The following is a 27,512-nucleotide window of genomic DNA, read 5'->3' as shown; positions in this document are numbered from 1 at the left end:
GTTAGTCAATAATGCCTGAAAAGCCTAAGTCAATCTGCAAGAAATTTAATCCAAGGATTTAAATTGTTTATGATCGTCGTGTTTCAGGTGTTTGGGAGGTCCCCATGGTGATGTGGCAAGACTTGAACGGGGGCCGATGCTCCATGGGTGATGCTTGCGCTAATCCACCTGAACCCGAAAACGTTTATAAAATGATTCTGAAGAACTTCGATAGACACTATAGCACCAACAGGTAATAATAAAATTTTAGTCATTTAAAACCATAACCTCTCGCAGCTCACCTAATTATAGTCTTGGCGACTGATCGCAGGTGATAGAGTAGAAAAAAAAAAGTAAAAGGAAATCGCATTAGAAGTTTGACTTCAATAATTAATTATATTTCTGTAGTTTATTATTTCGGTGCTGATTGATGTTGCTGACACTTTAAAATTTTAATGATCACATTCCAGGGCACCTTTCGGTTTATTCTATCACGCGGCTTGGTTCACTCAGCCGCACCACAAGGAAGGCTTCATTATGTTCTTGGATCACATCAACCAGATGCCGGATGTGTGGATAGTCACTAACTGGCAAGCTCTACAGTGGGTCAGGGATCCCACTCCTATCTCTAGGATAAATAATTTCCAGCCTTTCCAGTGCAACTATCAGGTATTTCATTCTTAATTTATTGTTTCTGTGTATTGTTCAAGTTCGTTTTTCTAACATATGAAACACTTTCGGTTAGTCTTAAAAAATTTCAGCTTAAAGCAGTAGCTTTTTCCACATACACAGAATTATACTTCGATATACCTTATGTTTAATCATCAACTAATTAAAATGGGCCATTTCGGAATATTTAGATCAGATTACCGATGCGGAAACCTATATGAGACAAATTGTCGAACACATAGATTTATCAGATTATTTTGCATGCTAATTATAATACTATCTATTATATCACTGTAGGATCGACCGAAGAAGTGCAACAACCCCAAAGTGTGCAACCTTTGGCACAAATCCGGAGTAAGATACATGAGAACATGTCAACCCTGTCCCGAAGTGTACCCATGGACCGGTAAAACGGGCATCAGATCTTCACGCATCGACAACGACATCGGAGAGTAATCCATACATTAACACAGGTAGAAATATTTAGCATCTTGTAGACGATGATGATCCTATGAATTTATAATTAGATGTCATAGCCAACGAGGCAAGGATCGTTTCATTTTGTAAATTATTTCACAGTAGAAATTTTATTATCACCTGAGATCAGTGCCATTTAGTTTTCGATGGTCACAAAAATAATAATAATATAAAAACAAAAAATGTTTTCGTTGTAAATCAATTCCATTGAATGTTGTGATCCGAACTTTTGTGCAGCGTGCTTTTTAAGACGTGTATAATGTATTGGAAACTGTGATATTTTGTGTTTTCAATCAGCTCGAATGAAGATTGTGTCAATTTTACGTAAACCATGCTTCCTAAAATCAAATTTACTTATATCCATTTGTCTTTAATCATAAATTTTTTTATCTCAAAAAAATACTCTCGTTATCTAGTGCTAGTTCGCTAAGCGCCGGTTATTTTTTTTACTTAGAAACTTTAAGATGATTTATACTAGCCATTTATGAGTATCGTGTTCTTTTAATCTTGCCAGCTTTGTGGTTGACACTGCCTTTTATGAATGTAAATATAGTTAATGTATAGTTTACTAGTAGGTTAATTATGTGTAGTTAAGTCTTCAATGTTTTCGTACTCTGAGTAATATTGAATCAAAATTCATTTTGTATACCACTGATATTTTCTCGTCTGTTACTTTGTGTAGACGTCTGATTACATCGTAGACAAATGATGTTGCACATGTCTATACGAATGTATCGATTTGTTGTAGCTACGAAAACAAAGTTTTAAATTAATTAATATCACAACAATGTTTTTAATCAAATGAATCAAAATTTTAATATAGTTAAAAATACAAAAATGTAAATCTACCCCCTTTTTTAGTATACAGATACAAAAATGATAACAATAATCAAACATCACATTCCATAATAATGTCAAATAATTTTTTTTAAACATACACTATACAATAATGACGTAATTTTAAGCACATAATATGTCTAATGACACAAATTATGAATAATGTTTTCAATTCAATTCAATTCTCGCATTAGTAATGTTTTGGTTTGCTATTGCAATCAAAGTTATAAGAAGCGCTTGCATTGACATTATTTAAAAATATCTATTAGTATTTATAAGTAAATTTAATGTAAATATTTAAAGAATATTATTTAAAATTGGTAGTTTACATTTTTTTTAAAATCTCGTCAAAATTACTGTTTTGAATATATTTCGTATATTTATCATACTTCGTTTTTGGCATAATACCTATTTAAGAGGACCATAGGAGGAGATATGTGAACAGTGCTAAAAAAATAAATGCTATAATTATATAAATATTGTTTTTTTTTCTACTCCTATTAGAACTATTTTCTATGCTTAGAAATGCGCAAGAGTACGAATCATCCAGGGAAGGCTCCGAAATCAATCCTTTGAAGCCCTCGTGGCCTAAAGGATAAGACGCCCGGTAAGTTCGTACTAGACGATGCAACGGTGTTCGAATCCCGCAGGCAGGTACCATTTTTCTAATGAAACACCTATGTACTTATAACCTGATGGATGGATGGATTTGGGTGATGCAGCCGTTGTACTATAAAAACGGAGTCCTTGGAACTCATATCTCAAGGCATTCACGTTGTAGATGTCTATGGGCTCTGGTAAGCACAGGTGGTCCGTGAGCTCGTCCACCCAACTAAGCATAAAATAAATAAATAAATTTGTACTTACAATAAAGCATATGCACTCTCTACTGTACTCATTCAGCGTACGACTTTTAAAGTAAATTTTGAACAAAAATATAATAAGTGAATGTACCGTACCTTCATAATTTGTCATCTTCTTCGGTTTTCGCAATTTTTATTAACCAATTAAAGTCAATATTTCATTGTCAATGTGGGAGATTAAATCATTTAGTTTTCATTAATCAACTATGATTACATAAATAAATACCTATAGAGTATTATAATAAATAACACGTATAGCTTTCTTCACACAATATAATCTTAATAGATCAAATTATTTTACACAAAAATCGATACTTAGTTTTCACATTGGATTCTGTTATAAAATTCTATCAAAATTCTTTTATATTTGATTCGTTCATTTCGTTCGACCGTGACCGCCATCAACCAGATATTGGTCATGAAAAATGAAATTTCAATCACCGCACCTGATCGAACTCGGCAAATTTTCAAAGATCACGGTCAAAAATAAACTTATATAAGAACATCGCTTTTTATTCTGTTCACTCGTCTAAGTCATGGATAGGAGAAGTTTGTACGGTCTTCTGTTCATTTTTTATATCATTTCAAGCCAAGAAATAATTTCTTATCATTCAGAATCTCTTCTTAAAAACGCATCGCGGAATTTATTGTGGAACAAAAAAATTACGTCAATTATAAAAGAACATAATGATTTCGCTTATCACTATGAAAGTGACTTACATTTTGGTAATCGAATCAAAAATGTTAAATCTAAAAGAGCCGTCGATCCAGTGTTTCACGGACATCCGAAGACCAGAGAGGAGTTATGGTATGAGCGCTTCTTAAATAGGAGCAGTGTCTTTGATCAAACGCCGTCGTTAATAAAACTGATACAGAACATAACTCTGACCTACCTCAATGAATGTACGCCGGTTATATTATACGATAGTCAAATTAAACTGAAGGAAAGTTATTTGTTTCAAAATTTACTTAGAAACTTTCCGGTATCGTTTGTCCATGGATACATCAATGAACACAGTCAATTACAAGAACCGAAACTACTGCAGCCTGTTCGGGAGTGTTTGCATTTCATAATTTTTCTCTCTGATGTAAAAGTCAGCGCAAAAGTTTTAGGCAAACAGTCGGAGAGCAAAGTTGTTGTAGTCGCTAGATCTTCGCAATGGGCGGTACATGAATTCTTATCTAGTTCATTTTCAAGAGGATTTATCAATTTAGTAGTCATCGGACAGAGTTTCAAAGAAGACGATGATTCAACTATAGTAAGTTAATTTATTTATTAAAGTTCTGAATAAAAATATACATCTACAAATTTTCTATCAATGCTTTCCGCTTTAAAGGGTGGGAGAGCCGATATATTTAGACCAAAACCACTTAACGTCAGGTGGGCCGTGACGGAATAGTATAGCGACCCCTTTCATTACCCCTTTTTCTCAGAAACGGTCCGTTAAAACAATTAATATTTATTTGGATTAAGTTAAGGTACAAATTAACTAACGTGACGGTTAGCAATCGCAAGATCATTGAACAAATAAATGTAATTGTAGTTAGGGTTCAAGTATTGAGGAGAAAAAAGTCTCGAAGAGTTTCAAATGTAAAAAAAAGAAATATATATTAGAAAGCTAAAGAAATAAAAGAAATAAATATTTAATTTTGAAGGTGATATGTACTGAAACTTTGATTATTTGTTCCCAATAAATTAGACCTCTTAGTTTTGTGAAAAAGAAACAATTTTTTTGATATTATAAAATCTAAATACAAGAAATTTTATGTAAATAGAATAGCGCAGCATGTATTACCGTAGTAAAGGTTGGAAGTAATAATAATTTAATTTGTTATAATTTTGGAACTGAGCTGACTAATGCATTAGTATTATGATGATCATGATCGACTGATCGTAACTTTACCTGATATCTTACATAATAATATTATAAACTAAATGGTACCTTGGGTAGATAATATTATTATACATACCAAAACTATCCTTACTAATCATACATATTTGTACACATGTCTAGGAATCACCGTATATATTATACACTCATAAATTATACACGGACGGATTGGGTGCAAGTAAGCCTGTCGTTCTCAATTCTTGGTCTCATGGAAAGTTTTCGAGGAATGTAAATTTGTTTCCACCAAAAATGACAGGAGGGTATGCGGGACATAGAGTCGTCGTAGCTGCAGCCAATCAACCACCTTTCGTTTTTAGAAGGTAAAATGAGCATTAATAATTTATAATTATACTAAATTACTAGCTGACCCGGCAAACATTGTTTTGCCATATATAAGATTTCTAGGGAATTTCTAGTGTAGAAGAAAAAACTAACTTATTGTAAGTGTGTAAGGATGTGGTAAATGAGTGAAAGAGGTATGTAGTGCTGTGAACGGTGAGGGAATATAATAATATAATAAAAATAACAAAACCTCATTCAACCACATAATACCTCATTATAACAAAAAAAAAGTCCAAATAAAAAAAAATATGTTAGGGGTGGACAACCCTAATCACTTAGTGGTATGAAAAATAGATAGTAGCCGATTCTCAGGCTTACTGAATGTGCATAAAAAATTTCATGAAAATCGGTCAAGCAGTTTCGGAGGAGTATGGAAACGAACAGTGTGACACGAGAATTTTATATATTAGATAATTCGCAAAATTAGTAAGCTCAAAGAATTTTTTATAAAAAAATTTATAGAATAAAATCTGATCTCGATGGTGGAAATCCAAGAGTTGTTTGGGATGGAATTGAAATAAGGTTGTTACATTTACTAGCCGAGAAAAACAATTTTTCTATAGAAATTGTAGAGCCTCAAGAACTTCATTTAGGGTGAGTTACTTTAAATTTTATAACGCTGATTGATGTTGAATGCAAAGTGATCAAACTTTTACGTAGTATCCTTTCATTGACCAGGTCAGGTGATGCTGTTGCCAAAGAAATAGCCAAAGGTCGGGCAGATATTGGTGTAGCTGGAATGTATCTCACTATAGATAGAACCAGAGAAATGGATGTCACATTTGCGCATTCTCAAGATTGTGCTGTTTTTATTACACTTATGTCCACAGCTTTGCCACGGTATCTCTTAATAGTTTTTATTCAATTTTCAATAGCTTCATTTCGTTTGTATTTACAAAACAAATATAATTTTAGGTACCAGGCGATTCTTGGTCCTTTCCATTGGCATGTCTGGGTTGCTTTAACATTAACATACCTGTTTGGTATGTTTCCTTTGGCTTTTTCTGATAAGCATACCCTGAGACATCTGATTAATAATAGTGGCGAAATAGAAAACATGTTTTGGTATGTCTTTGGTACCTTTACAAATTGCTTTACGTTCCTCGGCAGAAATTCATGGAGTAAAACCGACAAGATCACTACTAGATTACTCATTGGTAAGAAATGTTTTGTTTGTTCTAGTTATATCTATAATTTTAATTTTCTTTACCTATATAAATAAAATTAAAATTATAATTAAATTATTATAATATTGTTGCGCGCTGGGGTTTGGGATAAATAAAAATTCTACCGAAGTATAAATTAAAACTGTACTTAGAACACTTAACGAACACCTTAAAATTCTCAATTCACTTCTTATGCTTCGCTTCAGGTGATCCGTTCGCTGTTTCGCTTCGAGTAGTTCCGATTACTGACTGACTGCGTGCCATCTCTGCAACGCTTTTATAGTCAACACGAGATCCCTAGATTTTTCGAGTATATTCTGGGCAAGTCGAGTAGCTTCAATGTGTGTTTCTGCAATCCGAAAATAGATGGCGTTGTACTTCTCGATTTTACTAGTACCTTCGATATTCGTTCGGCAATTCGGCAATAGACTGCGTTACTCTTATCGACGTAACAATATAAGAAATGGAGTGCTAAGCTCACAGACTAATGTTTTTAAATACTTGCTTAGTAATAAGCAAAACTGATGTGATTCACCCTCCCCCTGAATGGGGGCCATTCAAACGTGTGGTTAAGCCCCAATTTTAAAATATTGAAGGTTCACTGACCCAGTTGAAGTGAATTCGTAAATAATTTTTCTATGTACAACAGATATTTATACTTATAGGATCTAAATACATAAACTACAGATATGTAAATAATGTGATGATTTTACTGACTCATGGAAGAATAGCATGATTTACAATACATATGTAACTATACATACATACATTGGGCGAGCAAAGATGCGTAGAAGTACAAATAACTTTATGAATTCACTGGAAGAAATTGGTAAAATTTTTCCATGTTATTATTTTAGGATGGTACTGGATTTTTACAATAATTATTACAAGTTGTTACACTGGCTCCATTATAGCATTTGTAACGTTGCCAATGTTCCCGGAGACTGTTGATACTATTCACCAATTACTAGCGGGTTTTTACAGAGTGGGGACTTTAGGTATGTGAAGAAACGTAGTATTTCATTTATAAGTTGACATTTTGAAGATAAGTGTTAAATTTCCACGTTAACATGTGTATATAAATATAATGCTATTTTATTATTACGAAATAAAAGAGTTATAAATTTTACTAGAAGGAACGCTAATGATAGGCACTACAAAAAAAAATGTTAAGAGGGTATTAATTACGTTATAATGGACTAGAGTACGAGTAAGTATGTAGAATATATTTTATTTATTGTCTTTTAGATCGGGGTGGCTGGGAAAGATGGTTCCTCAACTCATCAGATCCTAATACAAATAAGCTCTTGAAGAAATTGGAGTTAGTACCCAATGTCGAGGCTGGAATCATGAACACGACCAAAGCATTCTTTTGGCCGTACGCCTTTTTGGGATCAAAAGCTGAACTCGAATATATTGTGCAATCTAATTTTACGAAAACCACGTATGTATTCCGATGCTGTGCAAATGTGATACTCAACTGTTCACTGTAGGTGGTAGAATACTTGTTTTGGCTCATTTATTTCTATAAGAACTGTGCTATGACTAAGCTTCTGACCAGTGATTCTATAAATTCTGATAATCGGCAACGAATATAAATGAAGATTTTCAATTTGTTACAATTATCAACTTTACCTGGGATTTGATTGAAATATAATATTCTGCGTTGAAAAAATGAGCATCTTTTGCACTCTAATTTAATAGACAAAGTGAAATAAAAAGTTTAAATATAGTATAAGAATGAATAATCCTAGAATCTAATATGAAACAACTAATAATGTTTTGTAATAATTCTAGATCAAAAAGAGCCGTCCTTCACATTTCTAATGAATGTTTTGTACCATTTGGAGTTACTATTGGATTTCCAAATAATTCCTTGTATACAGCCAAACTGAATAATGACCTAAGAAGGATGGTACAAAGTGGCATAGTAGATAAAATAGTAGACGAAGTCCGTTGGGAAATGCAAAGAAGCAGTAATGGGAAATTACTTTCTGTGAGTGATTCACCTATTTTCTTCTTGAATAGGTATATTGGTAGCTCACAGATATTATTGAGACATTTGAGATAAAATGTTCCTTAAATTTGACCGGTAGTAAAATAAAATATTGCACTTTATTATTATTTAATAAAATAAATCGTTGTTCAAACATAGGCAGTTGGAGGTTCTTTGAAAGTATCTGCAGCTGAGGAGAAAGGATTGACCTTAGAAGACACTCAAGGCATGTTCTTACTATTAGCAGCAGGCTTCCTCATAGCAGCAACGGCACTTATATCCGAATGGATTGGCGGATTCTCTAAGCTATGTAGATTCAGAAAGAAGAAAAACACGCTTGTAAATTCTAGTACCAAAGAAGATTCAATAAATATGCCACCAACTGACAGCAAAGATTTTAAAACAGAGACAGAAAGTGTTCTCCATTTTTGTTCAAGATCTACTAGCCCTGGTTCTAATGAATCCTTAGACGGACAAATTATAAATGTAACAGAAGAAAGTATAGAAATTCATAAGCAATTTACCTCTGAATGGGATTCTAGAAGATCTAGTTCAGTCGATTTGGAGAAAGAAGTGAAGGAAATATTCGAAAGAGATCTGAGGAGACGTGGTGCTGCTTTAAATAATTGTCAGGATGTTGTTCTTGAAACTCGGCAAAGTACTGCGTCGAATAATGCTTTTGGGGATGCTGTTAAATAAATTGCAGAGACTAATTCGGATTCGCAGATCGACGAGGCTTCCTTCGAATTTTTAAATATATAAGCAGTATTTTATTGGTTAATACAAGCTAAAACAACAACCCTTGTCAATTTAGAAAACAAGACCGGCCATTGGTGCATCCCCAACACGTCTTGCCATCGGGGAATGTTGTTTCAAATATAAAATTAATTATTTAATTATGTTTTTATGTTATGTTATGTTTTATGTATATTAACTTTAGAAACAGGCGGGTATTATGAGTATTTTTTATATGTTTTACTAGTGGTAGGACCTCTTGTGAGTCCGCGCGGGTAGATACCACCACCCTGACTATTTCTGCGGTGAAGCAGTAATGCGTTTCGGTTTGAAGGGTGGGGCAGCCGTTGTAACACTATACTTGAGATCTTTGAACTTATATCTCAAGGTGGGTGGCGCATTTACGTTGTAGATTTCTATGGGCTCCAGTAACCACTTAGCACCAGGAGGGCTGTGAGCTCGTCCACCCATGTAAGCAATAAATAAAAAATTTTAAATGTGACACAATTCCCTGGTGACTTGTGGTGATAATCGTGTAGTTGAGCCGGTTTACTTAAGAGAATTATCGTTTTAACTTTAATTGGAGATAATAGATAATGGATACAATTGAAATGAAAACAACAAATGATGTTTATGGATGATTATCATCATATCAGTGATACGATATGTTTTAATTTGTGAATAGTTTTCCAGAGCATTGTGGCACATTACGAAAATGCACTTACAGCCAAGAAAGTTTTTTTTAAATCGACACCTGTATAGTACGTAGTATATGTTGAAAACAGTATACCGAAAGCCGGTATAATCGCATCGCTCCATACACTGTACGTCTTATTCTTTAGGCCACGACGATTTTTAATCTACTTATCTACTTAATATTCTCTTATGTTTTGTAAAAGTTTAAATAAAATACAAAACTGACATCCAACTCTTTATTATTCTTCGAACAGTCATGAAAATAATTTATAACAATTTTTCTAACACTGTCGATTAACATTAATATTCCATTCAGCCACTGAGATGTTCTGCATTCATCAAACAATCTTTTATTTTATACACACGACAGACAATTGTTTCAACGCAAATACAGACGCCATTAGACCTAAATAGATGCAGTATTTGGCCCGGCCTTAACTTAAAAATAATATTATGACTTAAAACATCGGTCACCCGATGATAGTAAAAATATCGAATAAAATACAACAGATTTCTCATTTTTATTGTAAACTCAAACGCTCGTATTCCTAAGTATCTACCTAACCAATTTGTTACATATGTATTGCACAAGTGTTAAGACAGAAACGAATTTGATTTTAATTTGAGTATTCAAAAGGATATGTATCATATTCCTATACTATTAGGGTGTAATCGACTGGTGCAATAGCAAACGCGGAGAGGGGTACATACAAAACAACGTAAAAATTCTAATGTGATTTAAGTTATTGTTACAATGATACTCTCATACTTACGACTACATTTTCATTAAATGCAACGAACTAGATTACAAAATTACAGCTTTGCTATTGTCACACAGCTGGATACGTACAGGTCGAATTATTTAATATTATGTATATACCTAAAAACAAACAAAGCAAACTCTTTTTACACAAACACACAACACCGTTGTGCGTCAATAAACGATTAATTAATATAATATAAAATAGAAATTTAATTAATTACAAATGAAATCATTCCCGATAGCAAAGTTCACAACCTCGGAAATAATGCTCCCAATACCAGCTTAACTGTTTAATTTATACAAAATATTTATTTTCATTACAACATTACATAATATTATTCCGCTGTGCAAAATTTAATATTGCATTTTCGTATATAATATATATTTTTTTGCAAATGTATAGTTTTGAATTTATTTTAGAGTACATGAATAATCCGAATACTAATTTGTGCAAAATAATCAATCTTAATTATTATAATCAATAGTGCAATCTGACTTAATTCTGGTAAATATTGAACAACATAAACAATTTGAAAATACGTTATGCAACTCATGCAAATGGTTTTATCAAATTATTTTATTGTTCCTATTCACACCAATTAGATTTAATTAGATTAAGGACTTTCAATAAAACTTTTATCTCTTAAGAATTCAATTTATCTCTACATCATTGAAAGTAATATTTCCTTTTTCATTTCTCTTCATAATTATATTATATACCTACAACTGATATAATTTAGACAACAAGAAACAAGGTGATCGCTTCATCGCCAACCAAACACGATTGAGCAAATTCATTACAAGCACATAACATAACCACAATGAAGTGTTTTTAGGAACAAACCACCAAACGACTAACGCGAATTTAAAACATTTGAAAACAGGTCCTCGTGTTATCCAATTAACAATGTCAGAAACAGTAATAATGACATTTGGGATGTCAATACGAATTATCTTTTTCTTTTCCATAACTTATAATAAAGATTTTTTAACTGTTTATAATATCTAAGTTAGAAAGAAACCTTTTTAGCCCGGTGGTATAGAGAAAATTTCAAAAATAGAAAAGATAGAGAATAACAGTCCGAGCAAAGAGACAGTGAGAATTTCCCACACATTCATCTTTATACCCATCTTTAAGATATTAATTGCTATGTCATGCTAAAACTAATTTCGATGTTGCTTTCATAAAAGGTTTCTTTTAAATGGTAGGTATTTTATGTTGCGTCTAAAATATATACGATCAAATTTGTGATCATTAGACAAATAATGATAATACAAAATCAATAAAGGTTTAGTGTGAAATTAAAATTGAGAAGTTAATTTTGACAATGCTCTTCTAATTCAGTAAATCGTTTTTAAACTTCGAAATACGTGATTTTATTCAAATCTAAATTACGCATGCTGAGCATTTGCAATTTTGTCACTACTATCTGCCCTATGTCCACAGAATCATAGAATACATCCTTATTCTGAACGTGGACGAAGCTACGAGTAATTACGTCTTCAAAAACATCATTGACCGTTTGCTTACACTATACTGTGTACAGTATACACTATATAACACATTCATCTACATAACATTAAGAAATATACAACATCAACGTTCATAAAACGAGTCTGCTGTCAAATAATGCTTCTGTTAATATATTTTATGACGTAAGCGACGGGCCTAACGTTTACAACAGTGAAGTTATACATATCACATCAACAATAATAATCCTAAACATTAAATTGTATTTTAAGTTTTACAGTTCCCTAAAAACAGGTTAACATTATTATGCTCGGGTAGTAAAATATTAATTCATTTTACAAACTAATCGTGTACTTATACAATGCGAAAATACATTTGATATTTCATCATCTAACGCGTTCAGACTTTTGAACATTGAAACTGGTTAACTTCCCTGTACAAATTTAACCAACACACAATTCACTATCCAAAATTTTGTTAGTGTGATTTGAAGTACCTAACATTACGTCTATAATATATATTGATTTACTTAACAATTATTTTTTACAATCAACCACACAAGACAGTTTCACTGCTCCGAAACGTGGTATAATTACATACGACCGCAGCTTTACTTTTCCGAGACATATAAAATGGCTACTTACATGTGAAGGTGATAAATATTTACCTACAATCTACGTTGTACGGTCGTAAGTTTAACATCTTCAAAATACTTATATTTATCAGGATGTGAAAAAATATTAAATCAAAATGTTATCGTACAAATTTGGTATAATATGGTATATTTAGGCACTGTGAGTAAGGCATCTACAGTGAGATGATATGAGGGGACAGAATAGTTACGTTGTGATATTCAATGACTAAAGCGGTCGTATTGTCTAACTTTAACTGAAGCTGACAGCACGTTAAACTTAATAATGCGGTAAAAATTATTTTATAATTCTTATCGGATAGTTAGTACAATTGCAGCCGAATGCGTTATTTTTTCACCGAATAGTTTATGACTTTCACATTGAATACCTATAGTGTGAATGCGGTTTATTTCTGTTTAGAACGCAGCAAATTAAATTCCATTTTTATTTATACCTGTATAATTCAAGAATTATAAGGGATTTTGGAAAATAACTGATTTTGAAAAACAAAAATAAAACTTATGTATCAGAATCCAAGGTTTCAAATCTTAGCGACTTCTGGGAAATTCAAGATAAAGGGATTGTGATTTTGATCGGAATTAAATTTTTATAAATCTAGAATCGTGTTTTTTCAGCGAATAGTTTTTGACTTTTACATTGAATAGTGTGAATGGGCTTTATTTCTGTTTAGAATGCAACAAATTAAATCCCATTTTCATTTACCTGTACAATTCTAGAATTATAACGGGATTTTGGTAAATAAAAATAAAACTTATGTATCAGAATCCAAGATTTCAACTCTTAGCGACTTCTGGGAAATTCAAGATAAAGGGATTGTGATCGGAATTCAATTTTTATAAATCCAAAATCGTTTTAGGATCGACTTAAATTTGGACAATACGGCCCCAGAACAAAGATTCATATAGTTAGTTATAATGTTTTATATCGAATCAGCATAATAATATTATGGTTACATGGCTATGCTTTAGTTCTTATGTTTCCGCTCCATGGAACCACAAGGCCAACTTGTGTGGCTTGTCAAGATGGAAAACGTCATTCGTTTGGCGAAAATGTTGCAACGGGGATATTATGCATTTATGTGACACAGAGTAAAACAGTGCATCCAATAAACAAACATATGGCATATATTTCGACAGACTTTTTATTATTTGATCTACGTAGTGCGGCATAGTTATGAAGTTAGAAGTCAATTTTGAAACGGATACTCAAGTTTCCTGTACGTTCTTGGATTTAAAAAAAAAAGTGTTTTTTTAGAGAATATAATTAATTCTTAGAATTCCGCTTTATCGTTTTAGGGTCTATAATAATTTGGTATTATTGAAAGTATTTAAATTATATTTTATTGAAATTTATTGACAGTAGTTAAGATAAATGAGTTTGATAAATCCCTCATTTGGACTACTATTCTCATCCAAGGCAGGATAACAAGTTCGCAACATTAGTTCTAAGTACAAAACGACAAAGATGAATCTAGAACGATGAAGATGAATCTAGAAGAATGACATTTATAAGTATTGGGTTTGTGTAAATTTTCTTCAGCTAAGCTGTTATTTTTGATAACATCTTCCAAAAATATATAGCAGGACGTGTTTCATATAGTGCCGTATCAAAATATTCTATATTCATTGTTATATAATTTTAATTTGTATGTGCGTTTAAAGCTGTGATTTACAATTACAGATTAAGTAGAAACTGAAAATATACAAATCTTCAGATCACATTAACAAAATAAAATTTTCTAAACAATAAATTTGTTCCTATACATCGTGGACACTAAACCTTAATTTACTTAAGAAGTACGTTACGAGTTTTACGATAGGTATCATAAATTGACTTTGCAATTGGGCAGATACGATAAAGACTTCGGAGATCAACTATAACTTCGGCCAATAATAAGCTCGAAACATTAGGGTTGTGCAACTACTGATTTACGACTTCACAAGTATGAATTAGATCCGTTACTTTCCCACAGTTCTAGACAGCTGGTGACAGCATCCACGAAGTGATGAATATACTTTGTCAAGGGCCTCTAAATTCATACATCATAACTGTTTCCTTAAAAATCTGCTTAAAGTGCAAGTGTTATCATAAGAAATCTTAAAGCTTCGTGTGGTACCATTACATTCTCATCTCTAGCTAAAATTACTTACACTTACATAACATTCGTTCCTAATAGGACGTGTATACATATTATGTAAATATCATTATGATTCTCATGTGTATAAATATGTCAATAGATATTATTATAGTAGATTTATTATACAATACATTATCTGTGATGATACTACGCTACATTTACAAAAGATTCAAGTTCGGATGTCACACTATATTTATATCTTTAAAATGGCACAAAAAACTTTTTTTTTTTTAAAACACTAACACAAAGTCAACAGTCGCTTGTATAAGTCTTCAACGCACTGATAGAATGTTACAGTCCGTCACGTGACACAACACACAACTCCGCCGGCTGATGCGTTACTAACTCCGAACCGTATTCTAGTGCAATTTATTGTATAAACAGTTACTATAATTAGATTGACTAACTTTAAGCTAAACAAACAATGGCACGGATTGCACATTTAATGACAACTATGTACAAGGGAATTACAGGAGAAATATCTAATACATAATATATTAAACAGTTCAAAATTGTTCTGAAGGGTTGCAACTAGCATTATTGTACTTAATAATTTTTAACATTTATTTATTTATACGAGTGTAATCGCGCGTGCAATTTAACATTAATTACGTATTATTAAATAGTGTAAACTTGAACATTTAACATTCGATCTCAAAGATCTGTGATGGGTCACGCCCATTTTTGGATGAGCCAATGAAAAGTCTCGTAAGAGGTCCATGTTTGATTTCTCACCGTGCCATCAAAAGCACCTTCAGTTTAGATGCACCTTTCTGTATAAGAGTACGCTGTGTTCGATCCAGCACCGTTTAGTGTATGAGTTATGTTCGCGGGCCGGTGTGCGGCGCCGTTGGCCTCGTGCGGCCGCGTGCGGACTCGTGCGGTCTCGTGCGGTCTCGCTTAGCAGTGCGGGTGGAGGGGCCTCGGGTAGGGACCGAAGGCCTCATAGCCTAGCTATGTGGCCCAACCCTCGATCCGCGGCCGCTTGGTATGGGGCTGCTCGTAGTCAAGCGCAACGGCGTTGGAGTGCCTCATGTCTTGGCCTGCCGGCGAGCCCATGTTACTAGACGAAACTGAGCCTGCAAGTAAACGATCCGTTGTAAGAGAAGTTGGACTAGTAATTTGAGACATGTTAATAGATTATTTAGGCGGTCTTTCTAGGCGTTTTCAATTACCCACGACTGAATTAGGAATGTAGTTTCACGAATATGAGGAATTTATTTTCAAGACATTATTAATCTTCATATATCTTGAAAATCGAAAACAAATTAGAAAATATATTAAATATTTTTCAAATGTAAATAAAATATTTATTTATTTATTCAACTTAATGCACAGAAGTACAATGGCGGACTTAATGCCTGAGGCATTCTCTACCAGTCAACCAAGGGTGGTGTAGAGAATCCTGAAATATGACTACACTTTTTTTTTTTTTATGATTGAAGGATTACTGGTGGCCCGAAGGCCTTTCCAGTTTCACCAGGACGAGCAAAGGCTCAGCCAGGAGGGGTGGGATTTGCTAACAACTGCCCGAGCGCCTCCGAAGGAGACCTAACAACTCAAGAGCAATTGTTTCGCGAATGAATCTACTACCGGATCGGAATCGCGACCCGCTGAGAAGATCCGGCGAGAAACTCAGCGGGCTGATGCATGGGTTAGGTTGCACGTCGACCTCTTTGTCGAGTTCGACGAGTACGGTTACCGGGGTCCCTAAGCCTGCCCCTAGTATTAGAGCTGAAGGCATCTAATGCAAAGGTTATTGGATCTGATGGATCCGTAAGGACGTGATGACTATACTACAACAAAATCTGCATTACTAAGTTTTTTTTACTAACTACTTACTAACTTTAATTTACTTTAATACTTGACACAGCTCAGTGCTACTGCTGTGTGAAGCACAATTTCAAAACGTACATTTTGAAGGGTTTTACCGTCTCAATTGCCGCTTCTTATACACCTATCATATTCTAGATATATTTAGTATTTAGAAATATTCGAATATAATAACCGAATCCAAAAAGATATCATCGTCTTTTTGTATTTCTAATCCCTTTGCAATTGTTTTGTTCCGAGAGCAGCGGCCGGTCTGGTGAAAGAAGTTAATGATAAAACAAAAATTGAACTATTGTCTATCGATAAAAACTATTCTTAGGCCTCATATGGATATCCTCCTCCTATAAAGACAAGTTCTCTTGTCAGTCCCTGAAAATACAAAAAAAGGAAACTAATCCTGTCTAAAGACTCTCACCATCAATGACTCCTGGCATTTGATGTGCGGGCTGTGGTACGCTGGCAGGAGGAGGGCCGCGATGCAAGTGATCTGGTGCGCGTGGCGGCGATACTGGTTCCGCTTTGATCTTCACATTGCTTGGTGACGCGGCCGGTGGAGGAGTTCCCCCACCACCCAATACCGGCAGGCTGCCACTGTATTCCAAACGATTGATTTAATCAATGACGACCAACGACCAATTGTTTTTACGGAAACAATAACCATATATTATAAATCAGGCCTCGAATAATTACACTTCAGTAATAAAAGAGAAACAATCAGAAGAATCAGATTATAAATTTAAATTTCATAAATAAGATATTTTCACACTGTGCAATGTTTGTGTTTGTTAGTTTGAGGTCGTCGTGGACTAAAGGATAAGACGTCAGGTGTATTCGTATCAAGCGATGCAACGGGGTTCGAATCCCGCAGGCGGGTAGGTACCAATTTTTCTAATGAAATACGTACTTCACTAACGTTCACGATTGACTTCCACGGTGAAGGAATAACCTCGTGTAATAAAAATCAAACCCGCAAAATTATAATTTGCGTTATTACTGGTGGTAGGACCTCTTGCGAGTCCACACGAATAGTTTTAACGAATATCGTAGAATAGACATCGGATTAATTCGGTTGAGTGTGGTCCTCAATACTTTCACTGTGAAACGTGTTACTGCCAAAGCCGTGAAATTTTAATCTGCTGTTACAGAAAACCTGATTAATTACAATTCCTATTTATTTTTAGTATTATGAATAACGCATTAGCTTAAACTTGAACTTGTTTGTGTTCGACATAAAATAAATAATTCATAACATTCCCCAAATACATATAAACGTTTTCCTAAATACATATAAAAGTTTGTATTTTATTCAATTAATTTTGTGTTTCATAAATATACTTTTGAGTTTAAAACTACATCACTTTTACATACATTCATAAACTTACTCATAGCATTAACTTCTAAATAAGCAACCATAATTTATTTGTGTTTTATTTAATCACTATCAAGATAACAACAAAAACATTTATTTAATAAAAGATGAAAAACAAAAAAGTCTATAAAACGATTCCAATTCTAAATTGCTTCTATTGTTAATTTTTTCAATGAAACGCTAACTTTACTTGGAACGCAGTAATTACATTTTGTATACGTAATTTTCAGCTAATCTCACACTTGTTTCGATAGCCGTGATCGTCTAGTGGTTAGGACCCTACGTTGTGGCCGTAGTAACCCAGGTTCGAATCCTGGTCACGGCAGTGAATTTACACTGTCATGGCGAAGCGTTATTTTTTTAATTTACGTAAGTTGTGCGTATTATTTTGTGAAAATTTACGTTATATTATATATTAACAGTTTTATTTCCAATTTATTTTTGTAATGAATTATCGTTATGTTTTTTTTTATTGCTAGATGGGTGGACGAGCTCACAGCCCACCTGGTGTTAAGTGGTTACTGGAGCCGATAGACATTTACGACGTAAATGCGCCACCCACCTTGAGATATAAGTTGTAAGGTCTCAAGTATAGTTACATAGTTATTTTCGGTATGAGTACAATTGGAACATTGGTCTTGAGGTACAAAACCAGTATTTCGTAGAGTACTTCATAGTTGTCAATCCCCGTGGATGACACCAGAATTACTTCTCTTCTGAGACTTAATTATGATGATCTGTACCGTTTATTTAATGAATTATACATTCATTATTTTATATTATCTATTCATCAACTATTATAAAGGTGTTTTTGGGATTTTTTTATTGTCGCTTATTTTGAGTGAAATTTTATTTATTCACAGTAGCTATCTATTTGAAAATGCTATTTTTTAGGTTTGCTTTTAAAGTTTTCAAAAGCAAACTTAGATAATATGAAGCTTAACATTCTTATTAATTTTCTTAAATTTTCGACATTACTTAATTGACTTAAAATTGTTCACGCCCGTTCTTTTATTCATCAAACTCATTTCGCATTAATTTTTTTTTATCTCGTTTACTTAAAAAAAATCGATTCATATTTTTTTATATCAATCTATTAAGTTGAAATCGATTTGCTTCTGTTCGAGTGGAACATGTTTTTCTTCACTATTATCCGAGAATCGTCACGGGTGGTTACCGTTCTTCAACACTACGTTTTTAAGTTTCGAATTTTTATCAATCAGGCAAAGACGTGATTTTCGAATCATCTACGTGACTTTTTTGTTGTTGCTTAGATGAGTGGATGACGGCCCACCTAGTGTTAAGTGAACCCACCTGAGAAAAGTGTTCTAGGGTCACAGTATTTTTATAGTATACTTTTTGACTTTCGCTACTAAGATATCCATACAGATATAATTCTGAAATTGAAGTAAATAAAGTGTCGTAAGAATATGAATTGCATCGAGCGAATTACGATTTTATGCGGTTTTTTGAGATTATTAAACCTCACCCGAAGTCTACCTTTAATCCAAAAGCTCTAGAAATATACAAGATTGTAGAAGTGGGGAGACGTGGGGTATTTCAAGTATAAACATAAGAAAAATTCACAGTAATCTCTCACTTTATTTAACAACTTACATTATGATGAATTAATGAATTAAAAGTGCATGCGATTTTTAATTTTTTAAAGCACTGTTAGTGTTCCAGGACTTTATGATCGATCGCTGTTATTAGGTACGGTTATAATAGAAAACTGCATACAAACAAAACGATATGAGGATTATGATACTTGAAAATGAACAAGCATGTTACATTGTATCTTATAGAGGTTTCGGACTGCCAACAGATTATTGTAACAAGAAATAAGAAAGCTGATTTAAAAAATCGGTTTTCTGTAAAGTCGGTTTACTGACGACAGTTGAACGTGACAACGTCATAAGAAAATACCGATGGAATGGTTTCATTTTTCAAAAGAAAATTTTAATTTTATTTTTTTGATAGATATTTTGTATGGATATAGAGAAGGAGGTAAATAGAAATCACTATTGAATTGACGCGTGACGCTTCAATTTCTGTCATGACGTTTTCAATGTTCAAATTAGACTCGAATTGACTACGGCGTTCCATGATCGCGTCTTTGTTGTCGTCAAATTGTCGTCAATTGGAGAAATTTAATGCCAGTTTAGCCACGTGATCGTGGAACGCCTCAGAGCGAGGTAACGCCGCACGAGTCATGTTTTTCGGGCGTGCAGCCGGCTCCATCGAACTATAAGACGTTTTCACGTCAAAATATGGATGATGATGTTAGGCGAGACTATAATTATAAAAATACAAAAATCAAAATTGGGCACAGACATGTACCTGTTGTGTTGTAACGTCTGCAGTTGGTGAGCGCCCCACGTCAGTCCGATTCCCATGTCCGAGGTCATACTGAAGTCCTGTGGTCCGAAGTTGGTGAGTGAATAGCTTAGTGGTGTCTGAAATACAATACAGTATTGTTGGAGAAGGAAATAAACTGGTATTTGAAAACAGTTTTAGAACCGCTGGATGTGTTTTTTAAATTTGTTTTTTTTAATGAAGAGCATTGAGTAGAAGATTCGCTTCGTACTAAGTGGTTACGGAAGGTCCCAAACATTACAATTATATTACAAATATTGATTGTACTAGACGGCTATTATATATATTTTTTGGCAAGTAATCGCGGCAGAAATTGGCAGAATGAATTATCGGAATTCGTCCCAGAATACTTTTCATATGCATTGTTAGTAAAATGGGTACTTGCGCACTGCATTTTAATAATAGAGTAGTAGCACTAATCTAACTATTTGTCGATTATAAATCATGAAGTATTAGTGAAATCAGTCACACTCCGTTGTGACTATTACTAATTGTATGAAAATCAAACATTTCTTGAAACTAATCGCACGCCATCGTACTTAGATGTTAGAATTCATCCAACAACCGTATTAAGTTTCAAAATAAGATAAACAGACTTTCGTTTTTATTAATATCTATATAATTAGATATATTGATGTTTTACCTCTGCATATGATATGTCATCTTGCGGTGGTGGCATTGAACTAGGTATAACGACGCGCAGGTTGTTGTGTCGGGGCGAGTGGTGCGGTGGCGGAGCGTGGGCATGGGACTTGTGCGGGTGTCGGTGGGGAGAGGGAGCGGGGCCGGGGGACGGCGACGGGGTACATCCCGCCCCCAGTGGTGATGCGGAGCCTGGGTATCCGTTTGACATTTCGAGCATTCCGCCGCTTGGGTATACTGTAATTCAGAACAATAAAACGGGTGAAAGGTGATATTCCTGTACACGGAATTTCTTGCGCAGAAATGCGCAAAAATAACGTTCGATATTTAGCTCTTTTTTATTTACTTTTATATGTCTGTTTCTGCCGTGAAGTAGTAATGCGTTTCGGTTAAAAGGGCGGAGCAGCCGTTGTACTGTTAAAAGGGAGACCTTAAAACCCATGTCTCAAGGTGGGTGGCGACATTTACATTGTAGATGTCTATGGACTCCGGTGACCACTTAAGATCAGGTGGGCCGTGAGCTCGTCCACCCATCAAAGCAATAAAAAAAAGGCAGACGAGCCTGAAGCCCGTGGTGAGTGATTACTGTTGCTAGTGTTGCTCATGGACGTCAGCAATGCCAGAGACAGAACCAAGCCAAGCAAAGGCTGGCGGAAGATTAACAATACGTCCCAGTAGATCCAATGAAATCAATGAGGTAATTCACCTGAATCGGTTTCCGAAGACGATGGCCGTGGACTGATAGAGGTATGCATTTGTGGACTAGCTTGGAGTAAGGATTGATCGTAGTTCCCGACAGGCACGCTGACCGGTAGGTTATAGTTGCTTCCCGTCACGCCAACGCCGACGCGGCTCCCGTTCAACTGGTTCCTTTGCATCATCATTTGGAATTCCTCGTCGATCTTCGAGTACTTGGCTTCGGTGCGGGGGGTCAGGTTGTATTCGGGTTCGGCTTCCGGGCTGTCAGGCGACATCACTCCGTTCTTGTGCTCTTTCTTTGTGAGTGCCTGTAAGTGTCAGCGGAAACAGCTCAGGTGGCTTGGCAACCCAAAATGGTAATTCCTATGTTGGATTAATATCGCATGCATTAAACGATTAATTACACCCTCATTACACACCGTTAAATTATCAAAATATGGATTTAGAAAAGAATGCCTCTTTCTTTTCGTTTTTTGACATTCGAGGCAATATTGATGATTCGAAATTCTAGTCTAGTCAAAATTAGCGTCAAGGTATACTTAGTATATAAAGAAATATTTTTGTATAAGACTTGATGAAAAAGTTAATCCAAAAGCTTTATATAATCTAGGTGCCGAGATATCAAGAAAAAAAATATTCTAAGAAAGATTAGATTCTTTGAATCTTTTTTTCTTGATTCGAAGTAAGGCTCAAATTTGTTTAGTCTGTAATTCAGTATGTAGCGAAGGGTAAATAAAAAAAATAAAAAGAATCAAAAACAAAAAAGTGCTTTCGACAAAATCTACAAAAGTATAATAATAATATAGGTAGGTAAGTGAATTTATTTAGCGTACATTTGTGTGTTGTGTCGAATGCAATGATGCAACGCTGACTTTGCCTTCATCAATAGTCGGACTCAGGTAGGCACGGTTAATTCAAATAAACACAAAAATATTTACAAAACCCATGCTCGTACAAGGAGAAGCTAACATAAATATTTGGGGTGTCCAGCCATAAACTGTATAAAACTGGGTGTCTGGTGTTTTGTACTTCATTTTTAAACAGGAAATGAACATGCTTCTTTACTACTTTTGGAATCTGATATCTATAGCATCTATCTTCTATTACATTCGTATTTCGGAATACATCAATGGATCTCTTCAGGTTTTTATTATTGCAGCAGATTTGAAATACAACTTGGTCACAATATCAATGTCTTCGCCCATCTTAAAACATCAGATTCTCACAGATTGGCAGGAGACTTAACAGTGGGACCTCACAATGACACCTACTACCAGCATTAACGCAAATTTACAAACTTCCATTTATAATGGAAATTCTTCGGGATTCAGTTTTAAGAACACATTTATTTCTAATTGATTCGAATCTCTGTACAGTCGGATTACTCTAATTGAGTGCAGCGTTTTATCCATTAGGGCGGCATTACTTCAAATATCTATATTGAGAGTTTTAGTAGGAACAACAACAACGTATGCATTAGGTTTGTGTAAGTACATAAGCACGCTGTTAATGACATAAGTCAAGTTTTGCATGGACATTGCATTGCGATCACTGCACACAGATGACGCCGTACTTAATGTACCTCGATGATGTTGCGGTTCGTAAGGGACTCGTGCGGTTCATTGTATTCCGTGTATTTCAGCAGAACCTGAGAAAGATGACAGAAGAGTGATTAATTTTAGGAAAGGAATATAAATTGACTGGTGGTAGGACGTCTTCTGAGTCTGCACGGGTAGGTACCACCACCCTGCCTATTTCTGCCGTGAAGCAGTAATGCGTTTCGGTTTGAAGGGTGGGGCAGCCGTTGAACTATACTGAGACTTTAGAACTTATCTCAAGGTGGGTGGCGCATTTATGTTGTAGATGTCTATGGGCTCCAGTAACAATTTAACACCAGGTGGGCTGTGAGCTCTTCCACCTATCTAAGCAATAAAAAAAAAACCTTTTGGATTTCAGTTTAGAGCCCATTTGTGTGAGCTTAGAGCGAGTTTTTTAAAGTTCTCGATAGCGTAAAAGTTAACTCAAATTTGTATGCAGTTGGAACAGTGCTCCTAGCGGCAAACGTAGGCAAACGTACCAACTTCATACAAATTGGAGTTAACTTTTACGCTATCGAGAACGTTAAAAAACTCGTACTAAGCACACTGGTGTTCATCGGAGCTTACAGTAATAAAAGTGTATAAATTGGCGATAGAATTGAAGTATTAGGTGAAAAATACTAGGTGTAGATTTTTGTTTTTGTAGATTTGTTGAATTTTTGGTTGACGCGTCGGTTTGAAGGTTGGACAATCTTTGGATTAAATAGTATGATTATTGTAATAAATTGATCTACAATATTATATCTTATTGTGAGTAGCAGCATTCAAGGGGTCTTACTTTAAAATTAACGTGATTGATAAACTTTGTGTTATTGAAAAGTCAGTTCATATTTTAATTATAACAATAAAATTTGAGTTATTAAACCTTAAGCATGCATTCCGTCGAATTCATGTAAACCTTAAAAAATACTATAGCGCAAATGTAGTTTAGTTTTATTTTTATAATTTTTGGGCTAATTATTTACTTGGAAATTTAAGTGTAAACGATAACAAAATTGTAACAATGTAATTATGATTTATTATTATACATTGAGGCGTTATTATCGCGACTTGAAAAAGTTTTGCATTTGTTTAAAGTAAATTTAAAAGTATCATATAACAATAATAGTGAACTGTGTTGGTGATTCGTAATTGATTAATTTTATTTTTGTCCACATTATACTTATTAATATGTTTCGAAGCTCGATCAGATTTATGTTATCATTAATTTTTGTCTTATCTCCAGTATTTTTAGACTTATTTATCTGTTAATTTATGTACGTAAATGTAGAAAATTAATAAAAAAAACTTTTTAAAATAAATTTGGTTAATTTTGTGTTTAAATAGAGCCATAATTAAATTATTATACCGCGCCCATTACAGTGTCAGTTTCGGTTCGTGATTTCATTTGTAATTTGTGATTTTAAGGTTTTTTTTTTTTATATTAAGCATACGTTTATAATTTTATGGCGAGTTGGTGAATTTAGAAACACTAAACAGCGGCTGATTTTTTTTTACTAACGTTGTTAATTTTAAGACAACAACGAACTCGTATTTCGTATAGTTTTTGTTTAATTTTTTTATCAACGCTCGATGCCAACGGAACCGAAGCAAATTAATGATAATGAAAAAAGTGGTGCTACAAAAGGAAATGTACTCCGTGAATACAGATAAAACTTTGTACGTAATGTGCACAAGAATCGTTATAATTACGTATGCCTATATTGTTTCTAAATGCGTTGAAGCACTGGAAACCATTTGCAATGCAACACACGAATTATTTTGCTACGTACAGTGAATCAATTGTAGGAAACGCTGTATCGAAATACGTGATAAATACAGTTAAGCTGTTAAACTAATGCTTAGAGAATATTCATTTTTATTTGATTCTCCAGAAGGAATCGTTGTATAAGGCAACCTAGAAAGAGTTGCTCGAGATTGTTGGTGTCCAATAAATGCGATATCAGATATTTTTACCGCCATTATTAAATCCAACGTCCGCGTATCTACAAAAGCTATAAACCTATAATATTTGACGGATGTTGTATAGAAATTAAATTGTGTATTTTGTGTTGACTATAAAAAATAAAATCCCTTCTCATAAATGAATAATAATTTAATTTCATGAAAACTGATCGCAAAAAGAGTGACCCTCAAAAAGAATACAAGCTACAATCTTAGTATGGTGCTGGTGAATGATAATATGGAAAAAATATGCAAATCGACACCTCCTACTGTTGTTGCGATAGTTAAAACTTCTGCCCAACCATTCAATGAATACTCTTTATTATTACTTAAAACAGAGCAAACTTCGTATTTATCTTAAAATATGAACTTTTATTACAATTGATTTTTCAGAATACGCAAGGAATTTAATATTAAGTTCTCATGATGTTTTCTGAAATTCTCGCGCATCGTAAACATAATTAGAAACGTACTTTCGTCGTAGCTGTCATGGAATTGTCAGTAATTAAATATATTTCCATAATTCTAATTATAGGAAATTAAGAGGTGTTGATGTGGTTTGTGGTGTTGAGGTGTGAGCTCAGAAATAAGAGAAAGCTTATTAAGGTCTATACTGGTGGTAGGTGGAGGATTATTTCGTGTACACATCGTGGCCTAAGGGATTTGACGCTTGTTACGTTCGTATTAAGCGATGCGACCGTGCCGGTATTCGAATCCCGCAAGCAGATACCAGTTTTTCTAATAAGACATGAAATGAAACCCGCAAAATTATAATTTGCGTAATTACTGGTGGTAGGACCTCTCGTGAGTCCGTACGGGTAGGTCCCACCACCCTGCTTATTTCTGCCGTAAAGCAGTACAGTCAAACCTGGATAAGCGAGAGTTCAAGGGAGCACAATCTCATTCTCGCTTATAGAGGTTTCTCACTAACCCGAGTTTCTCGCTTATGCTCCCTCTGAATTTCATTTCGCGATTTTCCGGATGCATTCACTATTTTAAGTTTATCACTAATTAATGACAGTACTTTAATTTTCCGTTTTGACGTGATCCAGAACAGAACTTTCTTTCGCAATTGATTAACGATTGAGTAAGTCCGACAAACAGGACGGTACACAGGCACACGTGTCCATTTGAAAAGAATGTGATAAAATAACAACGTCATTTAGTTCCACGAAATAGAATAGGTTTAATATTGACGAGAAAACAATACTAAAACAATGGTAGGAAGTTCCACGAAAGTTAAGAAAGAGTCATAAAATAGCAGATGTTAAATTTGTAATTTATTTTGTCATTTGTTCCTCCTAATAATAGATAAATAAAGCTCGACTGTCGCTTATAGAGGTATAGATAAGTAGCAGTCTCACTTACGGAGGTCCATGAGGGAAAAACGACTCTCTCTTACAGAGGTTTCTGTTTCTCGCTAATAGAGGTTTTGGGAGCTTAAAATGACGGGTCCTGGCTATTACTCTCACTTATAGAGTTTTCTCACTTATCCAGTTCTCACTTACCCAGGTTTGACTGTAATGCGTTTCGGTTTGAAGAGTGGGGCAGCCGTTGTAACTATACTGAGACCTTAGAACTTATATCTCGAGGTGGGTGGCGCATTTACGTTGTAGATGTGTATGGGCTCCGGTAACCCCTTAACACCAGGTGGGCTGTGAGCTCGTCCAACCATCTGAGCAATAAAAAATAAATAAAGGTGTGATCAATAATACTGACCTTGTCCATGTCCGTGCTTGCATATTGGTACAGTTTGTTGTTGGAGCTGAATATGATGAGTGCAATCTCACAGTCGCATAGCACGCTCAACTCATACGCCTTCTTCATTACGCCGAATTTACGTTTGTTGAAAGTAACCTGGAATAAAATCAATAAATAAATACAGGGTGTATTATAAGCCTTAAGGCAAAGTAGAAGGAAAGAGACCGCGGCCGATTACCTAGCTCTTGGTGTGATCAAATAACCGCTCTAACTGGGTTGCCAGTCGCAACTACCATTCGAGAAGCTGAGGACCGGACGAGATGCAAATAGCTCACGAGACAGGCTACGGTCAAGTTTCAGGAACATGACCTTCAGTAATGAAGAAAGCGACGAAGAAGAAGAAGAATTAGCCTTTTCGAATATAAAGATAGGTTCTGATGGTTAACCCAATAGTAATGATAAAATGCGATTGTATTTTTGCATTGAATATAATTAAAGCAAATTAAAGAATGCTAGGCTATTTATTTGATAGTTGTTTTGGTCTGCTAAATATGAAATGACCACAAACTGACTGCTACGACATGTCGAGCTCAGTATATGAATATGTTTTTCATTTAAATTATAGTTGGGGTTTATAGGCGCGTCGGTTCCAGTGTCTTGCCTATTTCTGCCAT

The 27,512-nt window shown here is 34.4% G+C and overlaps 3 protein-coding genes and 1 non-coding gene across 10 annotated transcripts in view; 3 read left to right on the top strand and 1 right to left on the bottom strand.

The window, feature by feature from the left end:
- Positions 1-2,439, top strand: part of LOC101740429 (uncharacterized) — a 129,361-nt gene extending 126,922 nt beyond the window's left edge. For all 6 annotated transcript variants that reach the window (XM_062668564.1, XM_062668565.1, XM_038010926.2 and 3 more), the window contains 3 exons: positions 88-232; positions 450-648; positions 946-2,439. In XM_062668564.1, coding sequence (XP_062524548.1) covers positions 88-232; positions 450-648; positions 946-1,104 — 503 coding nt within the window. In that variant the 3' untranslated portion in view covers positions 1,105-2,439. The remainder of the gene's footprint in view (positions 1-87; positions 233-449; positions 649-945) is intronic.
- A 922-nt stretch (positions 2,440-3,361) lies between these two features.
- Positions 3,362-10,223, top strand: LOC101740564 (ionotropic receptor 21a). Its single transcript, XM_062668484.1, has 9 exons — positions 3,362-4,084; positions 4,841-5,037; positions 5,522-5,653; positions 5,738-5,899; positions 5,975-6,216; positions 7,083-7,223; positions 7,474-7,669; positions 8,023-8,221; positions 8,381-10,223. Exons 1-9 carry the CDS (start codon positions 3,362-3,364, stop codon positions 8,918-8,920), a joined length of 2,532 nt encoding a protein of 843 aa, XP_062524468.1. The 3' UTR covers positions 8,921-10,223.
- Positions 10,224-14,896: 4,673 nt separating this feature from the next.
- Positions 14,897-27,512, bottom strand: part of Mef2 (myocyte enhancing factor 2) — a gene marked incomplete at its 5' end in the record, with an annotated part of 86,757 nt that continues 74,141 nt past the window's right edge. The window contains 7 exon segments of one of the 2 annotated variants that reach the window (NM_001043440.1): positions 14,897-15,755; positions 16,925-17,100; positions 20,213-20,334; positions 20,898-21,133; positions 21,603-21,903; positions 23,178-23,243; positions 26,857-26,994. In NM_001043440.1, coding sequence (NP_001036905.1) covers positions 15,631-15,755; positions 16,925-17,100; positions 20,213-20,334; positions 20,898-21,133; positions 21,603-21,903; positions 23,178-23,243; positions 26,857-26,994 — 1,164 coding nt within the window. In that variant the 3' untranslated portion in view covers positions 14,897-15,630. 2 annotated transcript variants of the gene reach the window in all.
- Positions 18,132-18,203, top strand: TRNAH-GUG (transfer RNA histidin (anticodon GUG)). The gene has a single exon. It is a non-coding gene; the product is annotated as a tRNA-His (tRNA).

Source organism: Bombyx mori, chromosome 5 (genome assembly GCF_030269925.1).
Source record: "Bombyx mori chromosome 5, ASM3026992v2".
Taxonomy (NCBI): domain Eukaryota; kingdom Metazoa; phylum Arthropoda; class Insecta; order Lepidoptera; family Bombycidae; genus Bombyx; species Bombyx mori.
This window is presented reverse-complemented; position numbering and strand designations above follow the sequence as displayed.

What these genes read in the sequence shown, in the direction of transcription:
- LOC101740564 (XM_062668484.1), top strand. Translation starts at nt 3,362, where the DNA reads ATGGATAGGAGAAGTTTGTACGGTCTTCTGTTCATTTTTTATATCATT. An exon ending in AAGACGATGATTCAACTATA is followed by an intron (nt 4,085 to 4,840) that starts GTAAGTTAATTT and finishes ACACATGTCTAG; the next exon opens with GAATCACCGTATATATTATA. An exon ending in GTAATGGGAAATTACTTTCT is followed by an intron (nt 8,222 to 8,380) that starts GTGAGTGATTCA and finishes GTTCAAACATAG; the next exon opens with GCAGTTGGAGGTTCTTTGAA.